The sequence below is a fragment of the Dipodomys merriami genome, unplaced genomic scaffold (assembly GCF_024711535.1).
Source record: "Dipodomys merriami isolate MVZ:Mamm:240054 unplaced genomic scaffold, mDipMer1.0.p SCAF_184, whole genome shotgun sequence".
NCBI lineage: Eukaryota > Metazoa > Chordata > Mammalia > Rodentia > Heteromyidae > Dipodomys > Dipodomys merriami.
Window position 1 is genome coordinate 1,578,435 of NW_027203204.1, and position 15,755 is coordinate 1,594,189.

Below are 15,755 nucleotides of genomic sequence, written 5' to 3' on the forward strand. Positions count from 1 at the left end.
AATTACAATAAAACCAAATTCTGTTAGTTTTGCAGTTTTTCTTAGGGTTCACAGACTATTTCATACCTTTACCCTGCATCTTATTTTTCCCTCTTTCCTCTCATCATCTTACATAACTTCATAGTTAAAATAACACATATATCTATGTGTATATGTATGTGTATGTGCATATAAACTTATGTGTAGAAGTGTCTACACATGTGTATATCCATGAACATGCTTTTGGGTTTGTTTTTGTTTTTGTCAGACTTGGGCTTGAACTCAGGGCCTAGGTACTGTCTCTGAGCTGCTTTTATTCAAGGCTAGTGCTCTACCACTAGAGCCACAGCACCATTTTTGGCTTTGTCTGAGTATTTTATCGGAGATAAGTGTCTCACGGACTTTCCTGCTCAGGCTAGCCTTGAACCATAATTCTTAGATCTCAGCCTCCTGAGTAGCTAGGATTACAGTCATGAGCCACTGTTGCCTGGCATTATGTCTTTAGGTCTGTCTTCCATGTATGAGTGAAAACATGCCTTTTTTAAAAAAAGCTATAGTGAATGGAATTGTTTTCCTGATATTTTTCGTAGCTTATTCATTGTTGGTATATGGAAGAGCTACTAAGTTTTTTGAGTGCTAGTTTTATATCCTGTTGTGGGGTCTATTACATATAAAACCATATCATCTGTAAATAGGGATAATTTGTTAGACTACTTCCTTACATATTTGAACCCATTTTTTTTTTTTTTGTCTTTTTACTCTAGCTAGGAATTCTAGTACCATACTAAGTAATAGTGGGGAGAATGGATACCTTTATCTCAGTCTTTAAGGGAAGTGATTTCAGTTTTTTCACCTTTTATGTTGTGTGTAGTTTTATTATATGTATCCTTTATTTCTTTACTCTTTTTTTTTTTTTGTCGGTCACGGGGCTTGAACTCTAGGCCTGGGTGCTGTCCCTCAGCTCTTCAGCTCAAGGCGAGTGCTCTACCGCTTGAGCCACAGCGCCACTTCCATGTATCCTTTATTAAGTTCAGATAATAGTCCTTATATTTCTAGGTTTTTCAGAGCTTTTATCATGAAGGATGTTGAATTTTGTGTAAGGATATTCTACATTGATTGGGATGATTTTTGTTCTTGGTCTTGTTTATGTGATATATTTTATTTATTAGTTCACATGTGTTGAACAATCCTTGCATCCCTGGGATGAAACCAACTGGACTATTATTGATCATTTTGATGTGTTGCTGAATTTAGTTTGTAAGGATTTTATTGACAATTTTTACATCAGTGTTTCTCAAAGAGGTTGGTCTATAATTCTCTTTTTTGTTGTACTTCTGTTTGATTTTGGAATGGGTGTAATACATGTGTTCCTTCTCTATTGCACTGGAGAGTGAGATGTGTTAGTGTTAGTTTTCTTTGAAGGTCTGCTGGAAGTGGGCCATTAATCCATATGGCCTAGGGCTTTTGTCAGAAGATTGTTTCTCATTGTTTATTATTAGCTATGTTTTATTTTTGTTTTGTGGTTGTGGGACTTGAACTCTGGGCCTGGGCGCTGTCCCTGAGCTCTTCAGCTCAAGGCGAGCAAGTGCTCTACCACTTGAGCCACAGTGCTACTTCCAGTTTTGTGGTGGTTAATTGGAGATAAGAGTTTCACGGCCGGGGCTGGCTTTGAATCGTGATCCTCAAATCTCAGCCTCCTGAGTAGTAGCTAGGATTACAAGTGTGAGCCACCAGTGCCCGGCTTAGCTATGTTTTAAGTGGTTTTATATTTTGTTGGTGGCACGAATGTATTTAAAAATTTATCCATTTTTTTCTAGGTTTTCCAGCTTATTTGAGTATAACTTTTCAAAATATTCCTCACAACTCCTTGGATTTCTTTGGTATTTGTTGTGATAGTCCCTTTTTCATCTCTCATTTTATTAATTGAATCTTTTCTCTCTTTTTGGTCAAATTAGCTAGGGTTTTATCAACCTTATATGTTTTTCAAAGAACTTTTGTCTCATTAATTCTTTGTATTTTTTTTAGTCTCTATGTCATTAATTTTTGCCCAAATCTACTATTTCTTTCCATCTGTTAATACTGTGTTTGATTTGTTCCTCTTTCTCTAGATGTTTGAGGTACATCATTATTTGAGAACTCTCTTTTTGTGTGTGTTTGGGGGGGGTGATGATGTAAGCCCCCATAATATAATTTTTCCTCTCAGCACTGTCTTTGCTGCATCCCAGTGGTTCTGGTGGGATGTGTTTTCATTTGCATTTGGTTCTGGAACTTTTTGATTGCTCATGTTGAACAACAGACTCACTTGTCTGTCATTCAACAATATGTTGTTTGGTCTCCATGTGTTTGAATGTTTTCTGTAGTAACTTTACTGTTGAATTCTAATTTAATTCTGTATGGTCTGGTAGAATACAAGTAGTTATTTTAGTTTTCTTGTATTTGCTAAGGTCTGTTTTATGCCCTGGAATATGCTTTATTTTGGAGAAAGTTTCACGGGCTGCTTGAAGAATGTGTATTGTGCAACTGTTGAATGAAATATTCTGTAGATATAGTTTTTCATGGTATTTTTAATTCTGAGGTTTCTTGATTTTTTTGTTTGTTTGAATGGCCTATTTATTTGTGAGAGTGGGGAATATTGAAGCCTCCCACTATGATTGAGCCTAGAGTCTCAACCTAGGTGTATCACTATTTGGTAAAGATATGTTAACCACTATAATTTCCTCTTTATAGATTCCAAATATAAATATGAAGTGACTTTCTTTGACTCTTCTGTCTGATTTTAGTTAGAAATCTATTATACTTTGTAATTATATAGTCCTACTATAGTTTAGTTTATTATATTGAACACTTTAATTAAAGGTATTTAGAAGGATAGCCTGATTACAAATTTCCAAGACCTGAGTTATCATTATATTAATAGCTCTTAAACTATAAAGGACTAGGAACTAGAATTTTATTATGTCTTAGAGATGGAACTTTACAAGAAGTCTTTTCTAAAAGTGCAATGTTAGTATTGGAAATCATTTTTGGACCATATGATTCAGTTGTTCCACTAGTGAGTGTATATCAAAAGGAAATTATATCTGCATAACTAAGAGATATCTGCATATGCGTGTTTATTGCTGTATTATTCGCAATGACAAAGATAAGGAATCAGCTGAGATGATCGGCAGATAAATGGGTAAAGGAAATAAGAAATATATGCACACTAGAATATTACTTGTCCATAAGAAAGAACGATATCATTTGCACCCAAGTGGATAGAACTGGAGAATATTATGTTAAGTGAAATAAGTCAGACAAAGAAAGATAAGTTCTCTATGTTCTCTTTCACATGTGAATGCCTTTAAAAAATGTCACTTTTCATGTAGAATAGTGATTACTAGATGAAAGGAAAGCTGGGAAGGAGGACAGTTAACAGGTACTGAAACACAAAGGAGTTTTAAGTTGTAATGTTCTACAGCACAGCGGCTATCTGTAGTTCACAATAAACTATTGTGTATTTTGTGAATAATTACAGAGAAGAGCTTGAAGACTCCAAACAAAGTAAATAGGAGATGGAAATGTTCATTACTATTTGCATAACTGTATATATCCCTGCATTGAGAAAAATCACTCTGTACCTCATACATTTGTAGTTTCATTTGTTAGTCAAAAACCTCAAAACATAATTTTGAAGTCTGACATGGTCATGCATGCTTAAAATCCTCACAGTCTGGGAAGTGGAGGCAGGTGGATTAAGAGTTTGAGGCCAGCCTGGGCTATCTGTAGTGAGACTCTGTCTCTTACAAAAATTATTGGAGGGCTGGCTGGGAATGTGGCTCAAGTGGTAGAGTGCTAGCCTTGAGCCAAAGAATCTCATGAACCACTTAGTGCCCAGTCCTGAGTTCAAGCTTCAGGACTGAGCAAAAAAAAAAAAAAAAAAATTGAAGCTAAAAAAAAAAAAAAAATGGTGCCGGGTACCACAAAAGTAACAGAACTTCACATTTTTCTGAGGTTTTGGTTTTTATCTGTTTTTCCCCTTTTTCCTTTTTATTAATGGAGTGTGTTGAATGCCTCTTAGTTTTGTTCACATGACTGCAGAACCTGGAAACGCTGTTGCTGCAATTAAAAAGCTGTTGCTGCTGTTGCTATGCAAAACATACTGCTGTTATTGGTCTTTTATATAAATAAACCCACACAAACACCCCCACACATATAATTTGAATTTTTTGAAACAGCTGTGCCAGATTACTATGTTGAATTGGCATTGTATAAGAATTAATAGCCATGTTGGTATAGAAACATTAAACTTAATTTTTTTCCATTTGTACAGGGATAAATGCACTGCATGATGTAAGGTCTTATGTTCATGTTTTTGATTGCAGAAACTAATAGTATTCTCTGAATAATGGAAAACATCTTTGAGTTGCAATGTTGACTACTTTGATTTAATCATTACATATTTTGTACATGTATCAAATTATTACACAGTACCCCATATATAGGTACAATTTAAATAGGTGGGTTTGTGTGTGTGTGTGTGTGTGTGTGTGTGTGTGTGTGTGTGTGGGTGTGGGTGTGGGTGTGGGTGTGGGTGTGGTCAGTACTAGGGCTTGAACTTTGGGCCTGGGTGCTGTCTTTGGGCCTCTTTGTGTTCAAGACTAGTGCTCTACTGCTTGAGCCACAGTGCTACTTCCAGCTTTTTCTGAGTAGTCTATTGGAGATAAGAGTCTTAAGGACTTTCCTGCAAGCTCATTTCAAACTGCAATGCTCAGATCTCACCTTCCTGAGTAGCTAGGATTACAAGCATGAATCACTGGTGCCCAACTTCCAAGTATTTTTTCATTAAAATGTCATTTCTGAGATTGTCTTATTACCAACACAAGACTAAAAACTCTTTTTATCATTGAGGCTACTCTGGACCTGCTAGTGAAGCCTATAATGTAGTCTGGGCCCTCTTGTTTTATACATACAGTAATTTAGGTTCAGAAAGGTTTTATTACCTAGCTAAGGATTGCAAGTGCCAGAGTTAGTATTAGAGTCAATGCTTTTGAGTTTCTAGTCCTGGACTCTTTTCATGATTTTAAGATGAAGTTCTCATGAGAGAGCTAATAGTGCCATTTGTAATCCACTAATTTTCTTTTTCCTTTCTTTTTTTTTTTTTTTAACTTGACTTTGGTTGTGCTGGGTTTGGTCCTAGGACGTTATATGTTCTAAGTACATAAGCTTATCATGTGCTTATTATTGAGCTTACAAATTTACAAGTCTGTACTTTCTTACATGTTAGTTGATAGATACAAGTTAAGATTTATGCATTCATTGCCTATGTGCTGGAATTTCAACAGCTTTTCAAATGGTCCACATGTATAATATAAACTAGGTTGTAAACACTTGGTCATCATTGTATTCATGAGCAGCATTAGTTTAGACAAAATGACAAAGGTTAACAAGGAACGTGGAGATAGGGGATGGGATTGTTTATAATGCCTTGATTTCATATGAACAGTCACATGTATTTCTCCCACCCTAGTTATCAGGGAATATGAAGAACAGAGAAAGCATTCAGGAACCTAGATTTGATTATTACAACAATGAACTTCCTGATATAGACCTCAGTGAATGTGAGTTCCCACATGTCATTGAAATTTATGACTTCCCCCAAGAATTTCGTACAGAAGACCTTCTCCGGGTTTTCTGCAGTTACCAGTAAGTATTTGCAAGTAGTTATCAATGCTCGGGAAGGTAGAATGTAAGTTTTGGTTTGTTCACTGAAAGATTATCTGTTGTTTTTATATTCCCCACTGTTTACCTTAGCATTAGCTTTGTATGCTTTTTTAGGTTGTATTTTACATATGAATTGACATGCTGAATTGAACTATTTAAGGATAATAAATCATAATGTTTATTTTAAAATAATAAAAGAAAAATTTAAACTCAAATATTATATATCAAACTTCTAAGTTCCTTAAAAATGCCAGGTAACTTTGCTAGACCTCATTTTATCATTTAAGAAGATTACTATTTCTGATGATTGCTAAATCTGTTTTCATGATGCTTTTAGTCCATTTATATTTGTTGTAATATTAGTATATTTGGATTCACATCTAAATATATATCTTTATATTTGCTTGTTGTCTTTATTGTATGTGTTTACTTTTCCTATCCTTTTCTTTCTAGCCTTCTTTTGGATTGATTAGGTATTTTTTTTCTCATTCCGTGATTTAAAAAAAAAGGTCATGTGTTTTATTCTTTAGTAGTTCCTTCAGAAATTATAAAATGTGTATTTAATTCATTAATAGCTAAAGCTAATTTCATGTCCTCTTTCTAAATCCTGCAAGGACTTTCAAACTTAATTTCCCTCTTCTTCCTCCCCTAATTTATATGCCATTGTGACTATTTTATTCTTTTTCCTCCTATGGTGGTTTATCATTTAACTTAGTAATAGTCTGCTAGTTACAAACTTTTGTTTTGTAAAGCTTTGTCCTTCATTCTTTTGATTTACAATATTTAGGATCAAATCCAGGGCTTTATATATACTAGATAAGTGCTTTATCTACAACTGAGCTATAGTTCCAGATATTCAGCTTGAAAATTTTTGCTGGGTATAGAATTCTAGATTGGCTGTTATTTTTCTCTCTGAAACTGGAAGATATTTTACTGTCTTATAGCTTCTTCTCAGTGATGAGAGGTCAGCTGACAGTCTCACCACTGTCATTTCTGAATGTAATCTTTTCTCTTTAAATGCTCTTAAGGATTTTTCTTTGGTATTCTTCATTTTCACTGTGACAAAGACTTTGTAGTTTTTATTTGTCCTGAGTTTGATTTTTTTTTTGGCCTATTATATCTGTGGATTACTGTTTTTCATTATTTTAGAGAACTCTTAGACTGTATCTCACCAATTATTATCTCTTTCCTAGTCTCTCACCTTCTCTAAAGTGCCCATTAGATGTGTATTAGAGATTCTCATTTAATCCCAAGTTATCTCTTATAGTCTCTCTTTGCTTCGGTTACATTCTGAGTGATTCCTTTAACTTTAGTTATTGTGCATTTGTGTGTGTATATATTGTATATATGTGTGTATGTGCATTTATTATGTATGTACATTTTTTGGTGTTACTGGTGTTTGAAATCAGAGACTTGTACTTACTAGGCAGGCTCTCTACTACCACTTGAAGCATACCTCCATCCCTTTTTGCTTTGGTTACTTTTTAATAGGATCTTTCCAGTCTAGTCTGCCATCCTCCTGTTTTGACTTCCTGTGTGACAGAGATGGCAGGTGTATACCTCTGCACTTAGTTTTTGTTAAGATAAAATTGCACAAACTTTTTGCCTGGGCTGGCCTCAAACCACTGTCCTTTAGATCTCTATCTTCCCTGTATCCAGGATTACAGGCGTGACTACCACCTTCTCCTATCTTTAAGTGTATTAAACATATATCTTCTGTAGTCTCTGATAGTTACTTTATCTGAAGTCTTTTTAGTTCTTTTCTGGAATTTCATATTTCTTCAAGTCTTTGCTCACAGTGTCTTTCTTCTTAGTTTTTTACTCTAAATTTTAGTTGTAAGCTGATGATAAATTTGAGCTGATCCTTCAATTTTATTTGTGGGACTAGAGGCCTACAATGAAAGAAGAAAGTTTCTCTCAAGAGAATATAAGCTTTCTGCCAAGCATCAAAGCCACTAATAGTCCAGGAGCTGTCTAAATTAAATTATTGACTTGGGGTTTTTCTAACTAGTCAAAAATGGTCAAATAGAAAATTATTTTAAAAATCATTATATTTCAAAACTTTTTTTTTTACACTATTCGTTTGCCAATCTTTTGATGTGATGCCAAATTCCTTCTCTTCTTTTGTAAGTTACTGTGGGTATGTTGATAGAGTAGTTCTTGTAAATTACCTTCATACTTGCTTATTTGTAGGGTTTTTTTTTTTTGTTTTGTTTTTTTGTTTTTTTGGTAACCTGGGCTTGAACTGAGGCCTTGTATTAGCTTGCTTACTTGACTATGCTCTACCACTTGGGCCGCCTCCAGCCTCAATTTTTGCTGGTTATTTTGGGGATGGTGTCTCTCAAACTTTCTACAAAGGCTGGCTTTAAACCTTGATATTCTGTGTCTCAGCCTCCTTAGTAGGTAATGCTAAACACTAGCTTACTAGCTAGCTGGTGAGCCACTGACACCTAGCCATAATTTCACTTAAGTGAATCAAGAACTTTAACATATTCTCATCCTACACCTTATGAGTATACTTTACTAATGGGGCTAAACTATTTTCTACTTTTTATAATAACTATTTTGTCCACAAATTATACTAGCATTTTGCTTATGTCAGTGAATACATTTCCTTAGTCTTCCAAAGGTAATTTTATGGATACAGTTCTTCACATTCATATTTCATTCATTTTAATTTTATTTAAATTATGTCATGAAAATATCAGGCATAATTTGGTGTAAGTGACCTTTAGAACAATTGCAGAACTCTTGATATGTATATAGTTGGCACAGTTATAGAAGGTAAAATTTAGAAGTATACCTTTTATTTCTAGTTTTAAGAAAAAATAATCTGCAGGAATAAAGAAAAGTATTAAGAAAGGGAATTAAGGAATTGAGAAAAGTATTCATGGTCTAGAAGAAAGTTGGTGTCAAGAAGGATTAATTGTATTAAATTTTACAATCCTGATGTAAAAAAAATCTTTATTATTATTAAATGATAAATTATTTTTAGCCTTAGTGCTAGTGTTGTAGGTAAGTCCTACCATACCCCACTATATATGAATTTGTTAGGTGCTACCTCAAAATAGAGTGCCTAACTCTTCTTTTTTTTTTTTTTTTGGTGTTTTTTTTTTTGGGGGGGGGGTCGGTCATGGGGCTTGAACTCTGGGCTTGGGTGCTGCCCCTCAGCTCTTTAGCTCAAGGCGAGCGCTCTACCACTTGAGCCACAGCACCACTTCCGGTTTTCTGGTGGTTTATTGGAGATAGGAGTCTCACGGTCTTTCCTGCCCGGGCTGGCTTTGATCCACGATCCTCAGATCTCAGCCTCCTGAGTAGCTAGGATTACAGGCGTGAGCCACTGGCGCCCGGCTTGAGTGCCTAACTCTTAAACAGACAAGTAGCAAATTTTTTTAGACAACTTGCTGTGTCTCACAAAAGCAACCATAGATAATATGTAAATAATTGTAAAATAAAACTTTATTTATAAAAATATGTAGCAGTTATATACTTGTTTAGATAATATTTAAACAAATAATTTTAAAATAAAGCTTTATTTATAAAAGTGTCTTGTCTTTATATAAAGTGATAGAATGGATTAAAAACTATGTAGCACTTACATATTTATTTAATCAGTTAAACTTGATTTGAGGAGAGCAGCCATGCTGTACCTGAATGAAATAAGAAAGAGTAAATAGATCCTAGAGGAGAGTTAATCTCTGCCATAAATCTTACTCTAAATATGTAGTATAGGTCAGTTATTTGATTACAATTATGTTGAGACCCAATATTAAGCTCTGACCAGTTCATAACAGATCTTTAAAAACAGCCACAACTACCTTAGATTGTCATTAATAATCATAATTCTTAAACCATGATTTTGTTGATGTCTAGAATTTCCTCTAGAATAGTTAATTCTTATGAATTATTTGCTTTGTTTCTCCCCAACCTTAACAAGCCACAAGACAGTTTTTCTATAAAAGCCAAACTTATTCCTAAAAGATAATTTAAAAGTATTATGAAATCCCAAAGTCTAAAAGTCTCTTCAGAATCCTTCTAGGTCTTTTCCCATCTATGTTATAAACTATATTATAGCAGAGACTTTTACTGTTAAAATCTTTTGTTCTTCAATCTGTGGTCACTTTATATCATGGGCAAGCTCATCTTATATTCAGGAAAATCTCTGATTAACCTCAAAAACTTATTATTCCATACAAGGAATATTTTTGATTCATTGTTAAAGTGGGAAGATATTAGCGTTGTTTTTCCTTATAGTAATTATAATTTTTAAGGGTCATGATATAAAAGCTGTAATATCTATGAATCAGAAAAGTCAGATTTCTGTTTTATCACTATATTCATCAATATTAATAATTTTCCTGATCAACATTGCAGTTAAAAATAATGAGTACCATTCATTTATAAGATGCCTACTGAGTACTCAACACCATGTTCTTGACCTTGTAATAGATGTTCTTACTGCCTACCATTTTTGCAACAATTCTGAGAAAGGTGCCCGTTTTTATAGATAGCAAACTTAATCTCAAGAGTGATTTAACCTGCTCAGTGTCTGAAGATGGGAGAACCTTGGATCCATTTACATCTGGCCTTCTAACCCATGTTCTTTTCTAATGAATAATTGAGTCCATGAACAGTTTTGTAATACCTAATACCTAATATCTCTTGTAGTGATTGTTTCAAAATAAAGATAGTGCCTAGTACTAAGTGATCATTCTTTTGATTCCTTCCAATCTGGTATGTTAATTTCTCTTATTGTGACCACTTTTATTTTGAAGTTTTCTGACTTTGCCACAGTTTTTCCTATTATCTCTCTTACCTCCCTTCTACAAAAATAAGAAGGACTAAGAAAACCTCTATGTTTATAGTTGTTGCTATCATTACTTGAGTTAAGAAAAAAAAAGAATTCAAATGACATTTTGCATTGTAATTCCCTTTCTCTGTCTCTCTCTCTCAAGGACATGCTTTATATTTGCATTAAGTCCAAGTGACCTTGCCTGATTCCTCCTCCTATATTCTTTTATCCCTTCTCTGCTACCTCTTTTCATCTCTTCTCATTTTCTGACTGTAAGAACATCTTTTATAAATAGAACATTAAATACTTTACCTTCCCAAGAGACTTGTGAGGATTAATTAGTTGATGTCTATAAAATGTTTGGAAACATAAAATGCTCCCAGGTAATCTTTATGACAGTATTACTGCTTTTAAATTTCAGTGGCTTCTTCTGTCCTTCAAGCTGTTTTTGTGTCATTATTCCCATTCCACCTCTGCACTCATTGAGTGCTTCTTCTGTCTTAATGTGCTTCTTCTGTCTTATGAAATTCTTTAGAAGTGTCTATTTAGAAGATGTTTTATTAAAGTAAGTTTTATTTTAAGAAATTTTTTTCTTTTTTACAGAAAGAAAGGATTTGATATTAAATGGGTAGATGATACACATGCTCTAGGAGTATTCTCCAGTCCGATTACAGGTATTCATTCAGTGAATTTTAGTATTCCATTCTTATAATTTGTTTCTCCTCTTGCTTGTTTTTATTTTTCTTCTATTCTAGTCAGTGTCATTTTATTCAACTAATACATGACACAGAATAGATACGTGTTTTTGAAATATGCTACTTTGGTTATGCATGTGTTTCCTTTTTCCCTTTTCACTTTGTTCCAGTGATATCTGGAGAAATACTTTCCTCCTTCCAACATAATTTGTGGTGTTAATGTGATTACAGCCTTATAGTGCACAAACACTAACAGGTCTCAAGAAGATAGTAGAACTAAATCATACAGTTGTTATTTTTTCCTCTCAGACAAATGAATTTGAAGTGACCTACAAGTGAGAAATTGTAGAACATATGCTGAATATTTGGTTGGACCCTGTGAACATATCCATATATACATACACAAATAATTGGGCTTATAATAGATCTGATGCAGAGGTATTCACAGAAATTAGAGACATTAGAATAGTTTCTGTCTGAACAATATAGAATACAGGTCTACAAACTTATTTTGTAAAAAGCCAAAAGTAGTTTTAGATGTAGTGGAGCAAAAGGTCTGTCACTCTTGAAGTGTGCTGTGGTAGAACACAGTCTACAAACAAATGAATATGACTCTGTTTTATTAAATATTTATTTACTTATTTTTAGTGCTGATCCTGGGGCTTGAACTCAGGGCCTGGGTGTTCTGAGCTTTTGTGCTTAAGGCCACCAGTCTTTTGAGCCATAGCGCCACTTCTGGCTTTTGTGGTTAATTGGAAATAAGAGTCTCACAGACATTCCTTCTCTGTCTAGCTCAATATCCTGAGTAGCTGGGATTATAGATATGAGCCACCAGCACCCAGCTATTAAGTTTTCTTTATGAAAACAGGTGGTTGGCTGGATTTGGCATTAAAGCCATAGTTTATTGATCCTTGATCTAAAATAATCACTACCAATTTGTTCTTTACAGATTTTTTATATCTTATGATAATTTTTTTCTTGTTATAAAAAAAAACATCTAGAAATAGTTTCTAAGAACTAGCCCTAAATTTTCTTCTGATGTCTTCCACTTCCTTATATTTATTCATCCTTGCAGCTCGTGATGCTCTGGGTATTAAACATACCATGGTGAAGATCCGGCCCTTGTCACAAGCTACAAGAGCAGCCAAGGCCAAAGCTAGAGCTTATGCAGGTGAGCCTGTCATCTCTGCAGTTCTCTCATTGATGATATTATTGTTCTTTCCAGTACTTGTATCCTACCCAGGATTCTAAAGACTTACTTTTCCTATTAGGGGAAGTATGGATTTTTTTTTTTTTTTATAGAATTGAACCCAGAATCTCAAGCATGCTAGACAAGCATTCTATACTCATTTTTTTAAAATATTTTATTTTATTTGAGAACATACTGTACAGAGGGGCTACAATTACATGGGCAGGATAATGCATACATTTCTTACCAAGCATTGCAGCCTCCTCCTTTGTTTACCCTTCACCTCCCTTCCCAGCCTCCCCCTTCCCCCCACCCTATACTCATTTTTTTAAATGTATAGAACTGTAAATTTTATGTATCCATTTTTTTTATTCTCTGGTAGTCTTTTAAGCTGGTAGTCTTTTCCATAGTCAATGACCTGTTCTTTGGCATTATATGTTTTCGACAGCAGCAAATGTATGGTAAAATTTACTGTTTTGTTAAGAAAAACAGATCTATTACCTGAATTACAAACTCTAATCATTTTTTGAACCACACTCCCAGTCCTTTTTATGAAACAGGGTCTCTATAATTTTGCCTGGGCTATTTTCAAACTTTATCTTTCTGCCTGTGCTTCCTAAGTAGCTGGGATTACAGATGTATGCTACCATACCCAACAAAGAAGTATTCATTTAAGGACAGAAAGGGAAAAAAGATCATGTTGGAAATACTCCATCTGAGTATCCACTTGAAGAGCAGGCGATACTAACTGCAAATACTATATATAGTAGCTAGTTTGCGATATTGCTACCTAGTATACCTGTTTTTGCTATTTTAATAGTCACTGAAGGAAAGTGTGTTAATGCAGATAATGAAGTCAGGATTGTTTGTGCTTTGCCATGTTAATTTCCTCTGATCATCATCTATAAGGCTTGTATTAATTACTGCTGATGCAGCCCTTGTTAGTCAATTTTGCATGTTAATTACTGAGTTAAATCATTTGGAGCTGGAGTGCTTTCACTTCTTTCCTCCCTATTCCTCCCTCCTCTTCTCCCATTCAGAGTTCCTCCAGCCAGCAAAAGAGCGACCTGAGACTTCAGCAGCCCTAGCCAGAAGGTTGGTCATCAGTGCCCTTGGGGTTCGAAGCAAGCAGAGCAAAACAGAACGAGAAGCAGAGCTTAAGAAACTGCAAGAAGCCCGAGGTGAGTTGACTCAGTGATCTTCTCTAGTGCCCCTAGAGTTCACCATAAGCCTTGCATTTAAATAATGAAAAATGAATGAAGCCCATTACATTTTGTCATTTCCATTTTCTAGAAGCCTTTCAAGTATATAGAAAGTATTTTCAAGCTTTATTTTCAGAAGGAAGACTTTTCAAGATTTGTCTCCTGTTCCACATACAGAGGCATTCTAGTCCATGCTCTGATTATCTACAAGTAGGTTTGACCTCAGCTCATTCTTAGAATTTTCTAGTTTTTGCTCCAAGCTCTGAGAACAATTACCTGAGAAGACATAATTGTCTTCCAGACAGAAAACCTTATTTGCTGTGGTTTTACCGGGTCATGATTGCCATGATATTGCCATGATGTTATCAAATGGTTTAGATCTTGGGTAGAAGACAACTTAAGGGAAAGCTTGCAATTGACATTGGTGATAGTAACTGTAAAGGGGTTTTTTGTCTTTTTACAGACAGTACTGAGTAGCTCAATTAGAATACATCTATATCCCCCTGTCTTTTAATTATTTTCTAGTCCCTAAGAGTTTGTGAAAATATCTCCAGATTCACAAGCAAGGATTTTCTCTCCTTGGAGTTAGGGTTAAAATATGTCTCCTCTTTATAAGCTGTTGAATTGTATGTAAAGACTTGGAACTCAGGCTTGACACTTAAGTGCTTTTTATCAACCTTTAGGCTTTAGACAGTCTTATTGCCTTAGCCCCAAGATCTGTGAAATCTGTGGAGGCAATTTATTCTGAAAATTCCACTTGCCGAGAAGTAACTTCATTTTTCCATTAAACCAATTGAAGTTTCACACTGCTTGTTTATTGCCAGTCTAACAAGGCCATTAATACTTCCTGTCCACTCTGCTTTGGTGATAGCAGGCAGCTTTCGGACTCTCGGCTGCACTGGCTAGATAACCAGTGACAGAGTGTGTCATGGCAGGTGCTAGAGTTTAGAGTGGAACCCAACTAATTTTTGAAACCTTAATGATTATATTGAGGCAGTTTTTATTTTTTTGGGTGCATTGTTTAATCAAAACATCTCATAAACTACAGAAACAGGAGCAGATTCCTCTGGTCACAATGTGGTAATGAAAGAACTAGATTTTTTAAAATGTTCAGTATCCCTAACCTCTTACTGGTTACATCTGGAGAAAATAATTCTATGTGACAACTACAGTTATCCCAAAAGATGAGCTGAAAGTGGCTCAGTGGTAGAGTGTTTGCCTAGCATATGAAAAGCCCTGGGTTTTACCCCCTGTACTATGAAAGAAAGGACAAAAGAGGGAGGGATAGAAAAGAAAAGAAAGATGAGTAGAGAGCAGTAGTAGCAATATCTAAAGGAGATATCTCCCTCTGCAATGTACCATGCTTTACAGTTACTGCAGCAGTTGTTTCACATGAATATCATCTAATTATTCCCCTCTAGCTGTCTTAGACACATTAGCATGCAGCTCTAGTTGGAAGTATTTGTTTTAAATAAATGCCTGGCTATACAAAGGACAATTTAATGATGAGATTAAAAATGAGACTATTGTACCCTATTACTTTTTAGAAAAAGGACTTACTTTATTTATCTACCCTTTTGGGGATAAGAGTATAGCTATGTTGCAGGTTATGTTCAAACTTACAAACCTCCTGCCTCAACCTTCTAGGTAGCTGGGACTCAAGGATACCTTTATTTGTAAATAGAGAGATCCACTGTGATAGGTTCTTTCTATCTCTTGATGCATAAATTACAGAAGATCCTTGTTTGTTTCACCTTAGAGATCTATTCATATTTGAGAAAATGAAGAAAATGGAAAAGTTCATGGCCTCTCTCTTTCTGGCACCTTTCAGTATGAGTAGATACTCATATAGTTGTCTACATAGAATCTATATTTCTTACCTAATTTTTTTCCTGTAGAAACTCAAAAAACTTTTTAGGTATTGAAAGAACAGAACAAATATTTTTGTTCCCAGTGGGATTAGTACAGCATAGTTGATAACATTATAGACTCTAAAATCAGACTACCTGAGTCATTTTAGCTTTTCCATTTACTGGCTAGGTGACCTTAGGCAATAATTATTTGTTCTCCAGAGACTCCTGTTGCCTCGACCATAAAAATGGGAAGCAGAAAAGATAATTTATGAAAGATATTTAGTCATCCTCAAAAATCATAGGAACTTTTGCTTCTGTTTCAATCAGGCAAATGTTAGTAGC

General features: G+C 34.8%; 1 protein-coding gene across 3 annotated transcripts in view; it reads left to right on the forward strand.

Moving 5' to 3' along the window:
* Positions 1-15,755, forward strand: part of LOC138830138 (coiled-coil domain-containing protein R3HCC1L-like) — a 72,667-nt gene that overhangs the window by 46,402 nt on the left and 10,510 nt on the right. For all 3 annotated transcript variants that reach the window (XM_070026559.1, XM_070026562.1, XM_070026560.1), the window contains exons 3-6: positions 5,489-5,664; positions 11,078-11,148; positions 12,245-12,340; positions 13,399-13,539. In XM_070026559.1, the coding sequence (XP_069882660.1) occupies positions 5,489-5,664; positions 11,078-11,148; positions 12,245-12,340; positions 13,399-13,539 (484 nt within the window). The remainder of the gene's footprint in view (positions 1-5,488; positions 5,665-11,077; positions 11,149-12,244; positions 12,341-13,398; positions 13,540-15,755) is intronic.